General features: G+C 57.3%; 1 protein-coding gene across 1 annotated transcript; it reads right to left on the bottom strand.

The window, feature by feature from the left end:
- Window positions 1-6197: 6197 nt before the first annotated feature.
- On the bottom strand, window positions 6198-12257 carry KLHDC8A (kelch domain containing 8A). Its single transcript, XM_008699564.2, has 5 exons — window positions 11882-12257; window positions 8725-8889; window positions 8267-8482; window positions 7556-7657; window positions 6198-6671 (listed from the first exon to the last, which is right to left on the bottom strand). The coding sequence occupies exons 1-5, from the start codon at window positions 12255-12257 to the stop codon at window positions 6478-6480; spliced, it is 1053 nt and encodes a 350-aa protein (XP_008697786.2). The 3' UTR covers window positions 6198-6477.
- Between the last annotated feature and the right edge of the window lie 1880 nt (window positions 12258-14137).

Raw genomic sequence — 14137 nt, forward strand, 5'->3', positions numbered from 1 at the left:
TCTGTGGGCCAGAATTGGCTTTTACACAGCTCACACACTGTGTGCTAGCCACTGTATACATGAATTCCACCCTCACCACAACTCTATGTAAAGTGGGTGCCGGCATATGATTATCCCCATTGCATAGATGAGGAAACTGAGACACAGAGAAATTCAAGAACTGTAGTGTCACGAAGCTGGCAAGTAGTGGACCCAGACCGAAGTCCAGGCCATCTGGCTTCAGAAACAGCTCTCTCAGCCATCATACCTCAGCTTAGAGAGATACTTGACTTGCCCAGAGTCTCAAATAGTCTATGCCTCTCTACGTCATAGTTTACTCAACCCGAAATGTGCCTCATGACTGTCTTGTGGGCTTTCTGTGGGATGAAACAAGATGTGAAGAGGTCAGATTGATGATTTCCTATGTCTGCTTGGGGTTTTGCTGGGCTCTGGCGCTCTCAAGTCTCCTCCCCCCAATTCTGGCAGAGATCCATGTGCGTCTGTGCGCTGTGACAACAAGGGGCTTATCAGACTCCCTGAGCTACAGCTGATCTGATCTGGGGCACAGGACTGTTAAGATAAGCATTGAAACTGCCCAGGGCTAGAGCTCTGTGCTGGGGAAGGGAGAGAGGAGCCTGACTTGGGGGGAGAAGAGGAATGGCCTGTGAATTACTCTCAGCGCTGGTTTTCTGGCCAGAACGAGGATATTCTGAGAGTTGGGAGGTGGGGTGGGTGGTTGTTTGTGTAGACTTGGGGCAGGGCTTCTAGGCAGGGTTTGGAAAGGGTCTTCTTACCCTGCTGTTGATGGCAAAATGAAAAGATCTTTCTCTTTTGCTGTCTTTCATTCCTGTGTCCTTTTCTCAGTCTCTGAGCCTGTGTAACTCCCATAGCTGTGGGGTTTGCAGGTGGGAGCGGGGGCACCTAGGCTTAGGCCCGGGGTTTTCATGGGATTCATCCCTTGGGCACCCAGTCACCGGGTAATTTCCATTGAGTAATTCTGCTGTGCTCTTGCTTTAGTCATCAGAGAGCAAGATGGACTGAGATGGGACGTAAGAAATAGAAATAAGGGGCGCCTGGGTGGCTCAGTCAGTTAAGTGTCTGCCTTTGGCTCAGGTCATGATCTCAGGGTCCCGAGATCAAGCCCCACATGGGGCTCCTTGCTTAGCAGGGAGCCTACTTCTCCCTCTCCCTCTGCTTGCCGCTCCCCCTGCTTGTACTCTCTCTTTCTCTCTCTGACAAATGAATACATAAAGTCTTTTTAAAAAATAAATTCTCATCTTTACAGGGTCAACACTTTCACATCCACGATTTTATTGATCCTTCACTGACCCTGGGAAGTCAGGGCCTTAGTTAGGTTGGATCCTGGGGTACAGGGGCTGTCGATGTCCATGAGCCCCAGAAAGGCAGTCAGAGGATGGGGTTCTACACCTGGCTCGACGCCTGGCTGGCCACATGACCTGGAGCAGATGACTCAGTTTCCCTACGTCTCAGTTCATAATTAGTCAAAAGAGACCCTGAACACAGAAGCCTGTTAAAGTCTCCCCAGCAGTGGGGCATTTGCGGCAGCGGCTCAGAGCTTAGTACCCCGCACTCCACTTAAATGTTGCTCCCTTGAAGGGGCTGAGTGTGTCCTTCCTCCTGGCTCTGCCTCCACAGCTGCGCCCCTGCACTTGTGTGGGTGGTCCGGAGAGGACCAGGCAGGACGGGGCATGGGAGGCATGCCCGGTGGGGGGGGGGGGTGGGGAGGACTGCCTGGTGCCACCTCCCTGCCCCGTGTCTGGCTCCCACTGGCAACCTGAGCCCTTGGCCTCCCAAGCTGCTCCTGGAATGTAAACCCCAAACAAAGCACATTCTTGAGCCGGTCACCAGCTCCTGACCCTCCTTAAGGGAAGGCAGGAGCCAGCATTTCTCTTGGCCCTGAATGACGCTAGCACAATCTGGTGCTGGGGGCTGTTATCACAAGCTGGGATTAACAGGCAGGCTGTCCCCCACAGTTTATGAAAAGCCCAATCCTGACCTATCCCTCCCATCAGAGCCTGCAGCCAAGGGAGAGGGGACCCGATCCCTAAGCGAGGGGATTTGAAATACTGCTGATTTCCTGACTCTGATGCTTTGTGCCAGCCACAGGCTGTAGATGGGCTCCGGAGAACAGGGGCCATTGTAGAGGTTACTTGCAACGTTGGTGCTCTCTCAGCTCTTTGATTTCTGGCTTCATTCAGTCCTGTTGTTTGCTACACATTTATTCCATCAATTATTTGTTATCCATTTGGACACTGCGTGCCCAGCAAGCTGTGATGTTCTGAACCTCCGAGGGTGAATGGCACTGTCGTGGTCCCGAGGAGAACCTAGAAAGTTTTGTGTCTGGGGGTGATGTGTGGGGGCGGTGGCTGCATTCACCAGGTACACGAGGGGCAGGAACCCTGGGCAGAGGGGAGGTTGGGAGGTGGGACCTGTGCCAAGGGCCTCAGAGGCCCAGACGGAGGCTGGGAATCCCCTGAAGGGTAGGGGGAGCTGCTGGGGATGCTAAGCTCCGCAAGGACACTTGGATTTGGAGACGAGAGAGATTTCCGAAGCGCAGAGGCTCTAACAGCGATGCGAAGGGTGGGCTGGAGGAGAGGGCCGGGGGTGCAGTGCAGTGGGGAGGCTGTGACTTGTGCTCATGCAGGAGGATGAGGGTGTGGACAAGGGTGGTGGCCACGGAAATTGGGGAGGGACCAGCCTGAGGGGGCTGTGATGAGAAGAACGAAGGTGGGATGGTCGTTTGTCACCAGGACTGGGCCGGCTTCCCACAGGTGTTGGAGACCCATCTGGAAGGGTAGCTCCAATCCAGTCCCCTTCTCCCATGGATGGGAACACTGGATCCGGATAGGGGAGCCTGGGAAAGGGATTTGTAAATTACTATCCCCTTACAGATGTTTTGCTTTTAAAGATGTGAGGACCAGGCCTCACTTTCTGTTGAATGGGAGGGAGAGTGCCCCCGAAGTCCCCCTTCTCATCCTCCAGATAAAGAGGGCAAGGCAGCCCACCTTCTGGGCACAGTGAGTGGGGCCTTAGGAGTCCCTTGCCTTGAGGGCACAGCCACACCCTCCCTTGCCAGGCTGACCCAAGGAGGAGCCCGGAAGGCCCACCTAGGCCCCAGGTAAGCCAGGCCACCAGCGGCAAGCCTGGAGGTCCTCACTCCAGCAATGTGGAGGGTGGGGGGAGGCTGGGGGGAGACAGACTTCTCTCTGAACTGTCTAGAAAACTTACCAACTCAAGGTGTTGCCTCAGGTGTCCAGTCTTCAGATACTTCCGGGCCTCCAGCCCCTCACCCCACTGACCCTCTGAGTCACCTGCCAAATATTTCCTCTTAGGAGGTGTTTTGCATGAATTAAAGAAATTGTTTCAGGACTCAGGAGAGTCCAATCTGGCTAATGAGGAATGGGGACTGGGGCTCCAGTAATTTTTCCAAGTTCTTCCCCTCAAGGAACCATCCCCTAAACTCGCTCAGACACGTTTATCAGGAGCTGGCTGGGTGCCAGGCATGAACCAGGTGCCGAGTACTTGAGGACAAACAAGAAAGACTGGGCTCCCCCATTTCCAGAGCTCATGACAACTTGTGGAAGTCACTGTTTCCCCACCTAAAACAGACCGATCCCAGGCTTGCCCGAGCTCACAGGGATACGAGGGTGCAAGAGGCACCCATCTTTCTGGGTTCGACATCTCGAACCCCTTACATGAGTACGTCGCAGCTGATGTCCTTGCCTCCTCTGTGTGCTGCGTTGTTCGAGGCAACGGAGTGCTGTGGTCAGGACGTTTGAAATCAGACATGGCTCAGTCACTTACTAGCTTGGGACCTTGGACAAGTTATGTGGTCTCTTCGAGCCTTAGCTTTCTCATCTGCAAAATGGGACATCCCTTACCTCATACAGTTGATCTAAGGATTGAAGTGAGGGCTTCACCACCTTGTCAGATGGCAGATCCTTACTCCTGTTCTACAGATTGGGAGATGAAGTGAGAATGAGGAGGGGAGGGACCTTTCCAGACAGCGATGTTGACAGGAAAGCCTGGGCGGGGGGGCGGTGGAGTGAGGCCTGGAGCCAGGCGGGCTCACCACAGAGCCTGAGCTGCCTCCAGGGCACCGTGAGGTACAGACCATGATGTTTACCCCTGACAGTCCCTGTTTCCCCAGCCCAGTGGGGCACCCCCAGAGTCCTTCCCAGCATGCACCTCCAAGAGGTAAGTCCTTAGCGGATACCAGCTCCAGCTCGCAGTGGCCCTCATGGGTTCTGGGGGCCCGTCCCCCGTTCTTANTGACTGTACCCGTGAAGTTCCAACCATTTAAAAATGCCTCAGTCAGTCCCATCCACAGACCTGGTACCATTTTGTGTGCTTGGAAAGCCCGTTCCTCCAGCACACACACACACACACACACACACACACACACACGCACAGCTTTGGCTTCTCTTGGAAAGGGTGGAGGGACCCCTGTTTGTAAACACCTTTCTCAGGAGGACGGAATGGGACAGTGCAGAAATGGGAGCAGAAGGGTGGCGGGGACAGACCAGGGCTGGACCTGGGAGTGGCTCCCCAAACATGCTGTTCCATCCCTCCCAGGATCTGTAGCTCTTCCAGCACCTTCTTCTGACAGTCACTTCAGCAACTTACAGAACCAAAATAGAGGTGTCCAGAAGCAATAGGAAAGGCTCCCCTGCAGTCTGCTCACCAGGGGGCACCCGAGTCCACAGGCCGCCTCTAGCCTGGGTGGGAAGGCCAGGCTGGGCCAGCAGGGGGCAGCACCCTTCTGGGGCTGGAGGAAGGGAGAAAAGCGCCGCCCCCTTAAAGACCAGGTTCCACTTGTCCTGAAGGAGAAGGGGATCCTCCAGGAGGCTCCCCCTGAGCCCTGAGACCCAGACGGTGTTTCTCCTCTGTTCCTGCCTCTGGAGAACGAATTACACCATCACGTAGTAAGTGCCCTCTGACTGCCCCGCAACCCCTCCCGAGGCAGCTTTTTCTTTGTGTCCCTGGTGCTGGTACAGCTTTTAAAAATAACTGGGAATCAGAAAGAGGTGCTCTAGGGGTGCCTGGGTGGCTCAGTCGGTGAAGCGTCTGCCTTCGGCTCAGGTCATGATCCCGGGGTCCTGGGATGGAGCCCCACATCAGGCTCCCTGCTCAGGGGGAGCCCGCTTCTCTCGCTCTGCCCCTCCCCACCGCTTGTTTTCTCTCTCAAATAAATAAGATCTTAAAAAAAAAGAAGAGGTGCCCTACAAGCTTTAAGTCTTTAAGTCCATGAGCAATCCCCTGTCACCTTGGGGTGAGGCAGGAGCGAACTTCAGCTGAGTGAAGGATGTGGATGTGGAGGCCGGATGTGAAGACGTCAGCTAAGGAGCGCAGCCTTTCCTAACTTGCAAGCGGAGTCTCAACGCGGAGGACAAGGAAGAAATGCAGCTGTCCCGGGAGCGAGGTGACGCGGCGGGCCATGGTTTGGAGATGGAACCTCCTTGGTGGGAACAGCCAAGGACAGCTGGTCACCTGGGGCCCTATTTAATCTGAGAATGTCAGAGGAAATGTTTCCTGGGGTCCCCTCTACCCGTCGAGACACCTGTCCACCCCCCCCCCCCGCACCAGCTGCCCGAGAGGATAGGAATATAGATTTTAATCATTGTGCTGCTGTGTTAACCCGAGTGCAGTTAATCCAGCCTTCGCGGATTTTGATGCCACAGTGTACATGAGAAGGTTTTGCACAGAAACACTCTGGGGCCGCTGGGGACAAAAGGGCCGGGGAGGCGTGGCAGAAGGAGAAAGTGAGTGAGGAGAGACGCTGGAAGCAGAGCTGGGGCTGGGTGTCTGCTCCTTCTTTCCTCATCACCGCATTCTTATCAAGGGCCCGAGAGGCATGGGCTCTTCCTGGCCGAGGCTGCTGACCTGGACCCGTCCATTTGAACCTGACTTCTCTTCCAATTCAGCGGCTCCTGCTCCAAGGTCAATTCTTGCTGAGCAGATGAGGGCTAGGGCAGGCCTGCAGGTGACCGCCAAATGGGGAAGGGATGTGGACCACGGGAGAGAAGAAGGGTTTGGGACTCCTTGCAAGCCTTCACCATCTTCCATCCCAAGAGACCCTCCAACTTGTGCAGAGCTGGGGAGAAGACAGTGATAGCCGTTGTCTTCTGCCCTACCCACCTCCTACCCTGGACACCGGGGGAGGCGGAACTCACAGGAAAGGGCGGTAGCAGGTGCTTCTGCACCTTTCTCTGCCTGAGCAGTAAGGGAGGGGGCTCCCCAGAGCTCAGCTGGCTCCAGCTGGAGGCTGGCAGAGTCAGCGTGTCTTCTTATGGTTTCCTGGGATTGGGATGGTGTGGCGGTGGAGGGAGGTCCCTCAGAGCCCCAGGGCCTGACCCCACTAGCTGCTGAAAGGAGCTGGCCTCCTGGGAAGTCACCCAAATGGCTCTGATGAGACCATTTCTCTTGTCAAGAGTGGAGTGATCTGGTCCGGGGCACAGGTGCTGGGCCCGGGGACAGCTAGGGGTCCGAGACACACAGCGCTTCCACTGCGTCGCTCAGACCCTGGTTGACACCCCCCACGGCCAGGAGGCAGTTCTTGAGGACGATGCTGGAGCAGGCGCAGCGGGGCGTGGGCATGGGGGGGAGGACCTCCCACCTGTTCTTCGCTGGGTGGAATGCCTCTGCCGTCTCCAGGACCGTGGGTTGGTTCCCTGAAAGTGCCAAGGGACCTGGACCTTACAAAGGAGCCCAGCCACCGATCCCGGCCCCACAGTGCCCCCACCTCCCTGGTTCTCTCAGGAACCCAAAAGCAGAAGCCAAGGGACCTCCGTTGCTGGGCCGCAGATTGGCTCCCTCCCTACCCTGGGCCTTTGCTCTTGTCAAACAGCTACTTCGCCCCTCCTGCCTTCTCTCCCTCTTTTCATCTCCTCCACCCTCTGCTTTTACCAGAAGTTTCTGCTGCTTCGTTTCCTTTGCCTTTTACTAAAAAGCTGTCCCCATGGTGTGGCTCATATTGAGCTCCTTTCATGCTTAGGCAAAGTGGGAGTCTGTCCACACTGAGTGAGCTCTGGGTGCCTACAAATCCTGTTACACATGTTATCTGTCCCCTGTTGAAGCTGGGGTCCTGCCTTCAAAATACCACTATTCTCTGCTAGGAGTAACCCAGCAAGTCCTGAATCCATTCCAAAGATCTGTCTGATCAGATTGCTTTCCTATTCCGAGACAGAGCTGGGTATCCAGGGAGTGGAGGTGGCCAGAGAAAGAGGACCACGCTAATCCCTGCCACACTGTTGTCTCCAGGCATTCCTGGATTGGGCCCCAGGGATCTGTGCTCAGCAAGCCTGCATTCCATGGTTTACAGCATGTCCTGCATGCTCCCTTGGCCTCAGTTTCCCCTCTGTAAGAGGACAGAAAGAGCACACAGGGGCCCGTTTGTAGCTACGTGGGAGGGAGGGAGTGTTTTGAATTATTTGGGATAAAGTGGTAGGCAGGCAGTGTGCAAGCAGCCAGGACCTTCTCCTGCTCATGCAGAGAGAACGCCAAGTGCCCACCAAGGACCAGACCCGCAGTAAGAGTCTGGAAGCCCCATCCTTACCGAGTCCTCCGGCCACTATGACCCGTCCACTCAGAGAGCCGGCCACGAAGTCTGCCCGCCGCTTCTTGAGGAAGAACGAGCGTTCCATCTTCAGCCAGCCCCCTGTGAGCCATGGAGCACGGCAGGATAAATTTAGAGAGACTTAGATACTGACCTCCCCCACTAAATACACACTGAGTCCCCAGAGCCCACACCCGAGGCAGAAGTCCACTCCATCCACCCTTTGTGCTCAGGGCATAAACTTCTCCTCCTGCTGTTTGCAATGACGTGCTCCATGGCCTCTCCCCTCTCCCAGGCTTGCAACAGTCCAAGGAATCATAATCCCCTGCAACGAATCACCTTGTTCCACCTCTGTTCTTGTGGACTCTGAGCTGGAGAGAAGGCTAACCAGAGGCAGCGAGCGTGGGAGTCGGGATCCTTCTGTCTCTGAATTGGTAAAAAGCAGGAAAAGCCCTCCCTCCCCTGGCTCTGCCAGGACATTGTAAGACGAGAAAATAGATGGGAAAGGCTTGGAGACAAATAACCAGCCAGCCAAGAGGAGCCCTGTCCAGATGAAAGAAAGTGACCCCAAGAGTAGCCCAGAATGTTCAGACCTCTGAAAGGCTCATGCCGCTGGGTCAGCGGCCCTGGGAGGGTGGATGGAATGGGGGGTTGGGTGCGGGGGAGTCAGCGGAGGGGTGGTGGGCAGCTAGAGGCTGGTGGCCTGCTCACCCTGTTCCATGTCGAACACATCCATCGTCCGGAGGAACTTGGGCTGCCGGTAGAGCCGACCCTGCCGCAGGCCCCCCAGGCTGTACAATCGGTCATCCAGGGTCACAAAGCTGGAGAAGGCCCGCTTGCAGGGAATGTTGGGGAACTTGGTCCAGGAGCGAGTCTCGATGTCAAAGACCTCAAAGGCATTGACTGCATACTTGGACTGTCGTCCCCCTGGGGGCCAGAAAGGGGTTGGAGGGGTGGAGGAGGTGGGGCCACAGTAAGTACCTGAGGGCAAGGGCTGGGTTTCCCCTTTTGACTGTTACCCAACCGTACAGGGAGCTCCCTGAGGGGTGGGGCGTCGTGATTACCCCCCAGTGCCAAGGAGGTGCTCAGCACACAGGCACTGCTTCCCGTGGGGACGGACCCAAGGGAGGGAAGGAGAGATAGACGTGGGACAGATAACTTGTCCTTACCTAGCACATAGATCTTGGAGCCTCGGAGGAAGGAGGTGGCAGCATACCTCGGGGTGGGCATGGGTGCTAGCGACACCCACATGTCCTTGAGCATGTCATAGTGTTGGAGGTGGTTGTGCGGACGGAGGTCCAGGCCCATCCCGCCTGCCGCGTACACTCGGTAATCTAAGGAGAAAGGCCACACACACGCCTGGCTCAGCTCATGGACACTGTGAGACAGTCCCCTCAGTAATCACCTACCAGGCCAGGCTCCGTGAACCCCTTGAACACCAGCACCAAGGTCAGGTCAGGTTCCCAACCACTGCGACCTCACTGAGCGTGGTTGATGGAACCGTGAGAAGTCCCTGACGGCTTGAGCCTGGTCTTCCTGAAGCTGCATCAGGCCTGCAAACCTTAGTCTTCCTTGGTGTCCAGCCCTTGGCTGAGCCTCACATGGGGTAGACTCTGGTGGAGCTGAGGCCCAGACCACCCTTTGCAGGTCTTGTCCCCTCCATGTTTCTCCCACCCAGGCAGCCAGAGAGGATACCAGTGAGGAGGACTATTCCTCCAGTTCCCTCCAGTGGTGGACTGTGGCTTGGGCACTCCCAGGTTAGAACTCTCCAGACCCAGCGGGAGCCTTTGGAAATGAGGTCCGCCCTGCTATGGTTGGCCTTATGGGACACTGGCCTGCTGCTGGTTTTCTCTGTCTGCCACCCCCATGGGGGAGTGCTATCTTCCTTCGCACACCGGGAGCTTGCGGGCTCCAGAAGGCCTCCTGCACTAGATGGGATAGGGTTAGGGGTGAATGAGGGTGAGGCTTTGGAGGACAGAAAACTAGCCCCTTTAAGGAACCCTGCCAGGGCAGTAAGCTGGGCACTCTGAGAGGAGAAGCAAGTTCTCTCCCATTTTCTGTTGCTCTTGGCCGCAGGTAGCCTTTCAAGGCACCTCGGGGACACACTGCATCAGCGACGATGAGCAAGGCATCCGCGTTTCCCGGGGCCTCCCTCCAGCACCTCCTGCAGCCTGCCAGAGACACAGCTTCTCCTCCTCCCCCACCCCAAGAGCCGCTCTCCTTCCCAGGGACCCACCCCTGCCTGGGATTCTGTCACCTAGTAGCCAGTCTTCACTGCGTCCGGCTCTAAGAGGCTTTTATTCTGCAAGGGAATTGTAGGGATGAGTACTATTTCCTGCGATCGAGTACTACCTCCAGGCTTACTGAAAAAGGAAAAAAAAAAATCCCAAGCAGAGCCTCAGGTCAGGAGATCGGGCCTGCTAATATTGGGGGGGTTTCCCTTACACGGGCTCTGCCTCTCCCATCGGTGTGTCACCCGAAACACGCCTCTAGCTGAGAGCCCTCTGTCCACGCCACGCCCCCACTCCTGGGCCAGCTCCTACTCATCCCTGCACCGTCACCGGGGTGCCCCCAGCGGCAAAGCTGGGCGGAGAGCACCGGCTCAGTGCCCCCGTGGCATCGGCTTTACCCTACTGACCGTGCGCTACCGAGATAATGCTCGTCCGTTTCTTCCACTAGGTGGTTCGAGAGTTTGTTAAGCTGCGGCCCCAGCATCTGCTTCAATGCCTGACACACAAGCATGTGAAAGCTTCCCTGACTAACTGCTGAACCCCTTCAGTGCCCTCATCACTCTCTAGCCTTGTGACATCAGGCAAGGTATTTAATGTCTTCGCGCCCCACATTGCTTCCATCTAAAATGAGGGCGATCACAGCACTTACCTCATCACACAGTTGTGAAGATCAGAGGGGCTAAACTATATAAATCACCTATGGTAAGGACTCAGTAAATGGTAGCTCTTAATCTTCCAGCAGCATTCATCGAGGCCTGGGGACCAAGGAAAACCCTTTCCATCTCTTTTTCCCAACGGGCCTCCAGGTCTCCCGTCCTTCGTACCCAGAGTTCATGGAGGCCCCACTGGCCACTGCCCTGAGGGATTCTGGGTTAGAGTTTCTCACTGGTCAGACCCAGACTTCTGAAAGTAGGGGCCAGGTCTTCGGCCTCTCTCCTTCCTCCCTGGGACCTAGAACTGTGCCAGAGACAGAGCAGGCGCTCAAGAAATACCAGTTCCTGGGGCACCTGGGTGACTCAGTGGGCTAAGCGTCTGCCTTTGGCTCAGGTCGTGATCTCAGCACCCTGGGATCGAGCCCCGCATCAGGCTCCCTGCTCAGTGGGGAGCCTGCTTCTCCCTCTCCCTCTGCCACTCCCCCTGCTTGTGCTCTCTCACTCTGTCAAATAAATAAATAAAATCTTGAAAGAAAAGAAAAGAAAAGAAAAGAAAAGAAAAAAGAAATACTGGTTCTCGATCTACAGTAGACCCAACAGGGAAACGAGACGGCTTTGCCAGAGAAGCAGGGAGGGTTGCAGCCCACTAAGGCTGTCTGAGCTGCACCTGGGCTCTTCTAATTTCTGTTGGACCATTTCCCATAAAACCCTTCGTGTTTCAGCAAAAGCGCTTTTGGAGCCCCCTCTGTGCTCTGGGCTGTACCAGGCCCAATGAGAAAGAAACAAGGGGCTTTGAGAAAGTGAAATCTAGATCAAATAACCTCGTGGTCAGCACATGCTTGGCCGGAGACCTGTGAACCTGGGCAAGGTGCTGCAGGAGCAAGACCCTCAGGAACTTTCTAGTCTCCATTCATTAGCATCTCTGAGATTAGGAGGAGAGGGGGAGGTTTAGGGTTATGGGAAAGGCCCAGGAGTCAGGCCTCCAAGCCCCACTAGTAGCGCCTGGGGATGGTACAAAGAGGCAGCAAACGTCCCCAGGACCTCAAAAATCTGTCTGGAGGTGGTGGTACCTAGAAGGCAGATTTCAGGGGATGAGGTGTTGCGGGCAGGAGGCTCTGTCGTGCTGCTGAATGAAGGGGTCTGCGGAGACAGGCACTAGACCTTCAGCTCTCCTCTGTGGCCAGGCCTGCCCAGCTTGCTGGGAGGAGCCTGGTAAAGGGGAGTTCTAGCATCATATGGAATTCCTAGACACTTCACCTGCTGAGTCTGTTTTCCCATCTGTAAAATAAGGCCAGTGGGCCTTCAGTTTCAGTGTCTATTATGAGGATCAAATGGGATCAGGACTGTGATAGTGGGCCCCGACTCAGTGCTGGTTTCCATCCCTCTCCCTGTGGCCCCCCACGCTCTTCTTTCTGCCCTCCCTCAGCCCTGGCCCCACTCGCCTTTGGCAGTGACAGAAATGCCCATGGCGGCCTCGCGCAGCACGCTCCTCTTCTTCCACTTGCCCTCATCGATGTTGTACATCTCGACGACCTTCAGGGGCAGCTGACTGGTGCCCACACCCCCGATCACCATGATCCGCTTCCCCAGGGCGATGGCGGCCACCCCGGCCCGGGCTGTCGGCAGGGGGGGCAGGGCGGTCCACTGGTCGGCCTCGGGGGAGTAGACCTCAAAGCAGTCCATGGGGATGCCATTGTCGTCACATCCCCCGATGGCATAGACCTGCCCCCCGCTCTCCAGCAGGGAGCAGTAGACCCGGCAGCTGGGCAGCGGCGCCAGGCGCTTCCACTGGAAGTCCTTGACGTTAGGCACCTCCATGGCAGCCCCGGGGGCCCCGCGCGCCGCGCCCCCGTGCCCGCGGAGAGCCAGGCCGCCGAGGGAGGTGCGAGCCCGGGGGGCCGCCCGCTACTCCGCGCCCCCTCTCGCCGCCTCCATCTGGCTCCCGTCCGCCGGCTCCCGCCCGACCCCGGGCAAGGGCCCCGACGCCGGCCAGCGCTTCACAGTCCCTCCACACTGCGCGGTCCGGCGGCGTCCGCGCCTGGCCCTGCGGGAGGGATGGGGCGAATCAAGGGCGGTCGGGGCCCCGCGCCCTCGCCTCCTCGCGCCGCCGGCCGGGCGGGCTCCCGGCTCCCAGGTCCTTGCCAACTTTAAAGGGAAGACGCGGCGGCCGAGGGCGCCACCCCGCGACCGCGTCGCGCCCCGTAGCGCTGTGTCCCCCGCCCCTCCCGGCCAGCGGCTCGGACGCCCGCGGGGCGCGCGCGGGGCGGAGGCTTTCCGGGGCTCGCGGCGCCCCGCTGCCTCCCGGCGGAGCGAGGAGTTAGCACCTCCGGGCGCCGCCGCCTCCCTCCCCCCGCCCCCCTGCCCGCGCCCTGCCGCCCACGCCCCCGCGCCACTTACACTGCCAGGCCCGAGGAGCGCGGCGGCGAGGCGCAGAGCGCGCATCAGCCGGGAGCGGGGAGCCCACCCGGGCAGGCGGGGGGAGCCGGGGAGAGGGCGCGCTGTCCTTCCCCAGACCGCACGCCGCCGCCACACATGCAGGCGAGGAGAAGGGACGAGCAACGCGAAGGCGAAGCGGAGCCGCCGGTGGGGAGGAGGGCGGCCCGGCGGCTCCCCGCACCTCCCCACCCGCAGCCGCCACACCTGTGCAGGAGGCCGCGTGCGCCCCGCCGCGGAGCAGGCCGTGACCTCTTTACATAAGCGCTGGCGGCGCCCGCCCGCGGGGGAGGGAAAGTGCCCCGCGGGAGCCGCTCACCTTGTCTACAGGGTCAGAGGAGGCGGGGCACGGGAGCCTGGAACCCAGATGACAGGGACCAGACGCCCTTCAGCGAGGGGGTGGGCGGTTTGTGAGTGTTTGTTTTGCATGAGGAGACGGAGAGTCCAATTACCCAGTTTATCTACAGTACACAGACCCAGTTCGTGACAGGCTGGCTCAACAGTCAGCTTTGTTGGGGGGAGGTGTGATCAAATGGTTTAACCTAATAGAAACAAGTTCCGTGGGTGTGACACGCGCCGACCTGACACAGGTACACCCAAACATAGCGTGTGCGCTGACCCGTACACCTCTGCATACCTTACACATCACCCTAGCCTCTCCCATCCGGAAACAGAGTAACTGACAAATGCACAGACGTGTGGACAGGTAACCGGAGACACCACGGTAGACAGACGAACACATGGGGGGGCACCCACTCCCATCCCTTCTTCACACACCTTGAGAAGGGGGAAACCTGGTTATTCAGTGGCACTCAGCACCAGCCCACAGGGCATGCCAAATAGTTTTCTCAAGCCACGTTCTCATAGCCGTTTCAGGACAGTAGTCCCCTTGTAACGAAGGTGCCCGTGATACCAGTCATGGCTGTAAGGCCTGTGGGATCCTCCTTCTTCTTGGTTCCCTTGAATACAGTCAAGTCTTGAAACACTCAGGCTTGGGAGTCTGACAGACCTGGGTTTGAATTCCGGCTCTGAAATTATTTAACTACTCTGAGACCCAATTTCCTTAATGATTTTAATTTATCTTTTTATTTGGAGATAAATTGTAGATTTACATGCAGTAGTAGGAAGTAACACCCTTTACCCAGTTGCCCTCGTCGGGAACATCCTGCAGAACTTACAGTACAATAATATTACAATCAGGCTGTGAAAACTGATCAGGGAAGATACAGAACATTTCCACCACTAGGATTTCCTCCTGTTACCCT

Source organism: Ursus maritimus, unplaced genomic scaffold (genome assembly GCF_017311325.1).
Source record: "Ursus maritimus isolate PB19 unplaced genomic scaffold, ASM1731132v1 scaffold_2, whole genome shotgun sequence".
Lineage (NCBI taxonomy): Eukaryota > Metazoa > Chordata > Mammalia > Carnivora > Ursidae > Ursus > Ursus maritimus.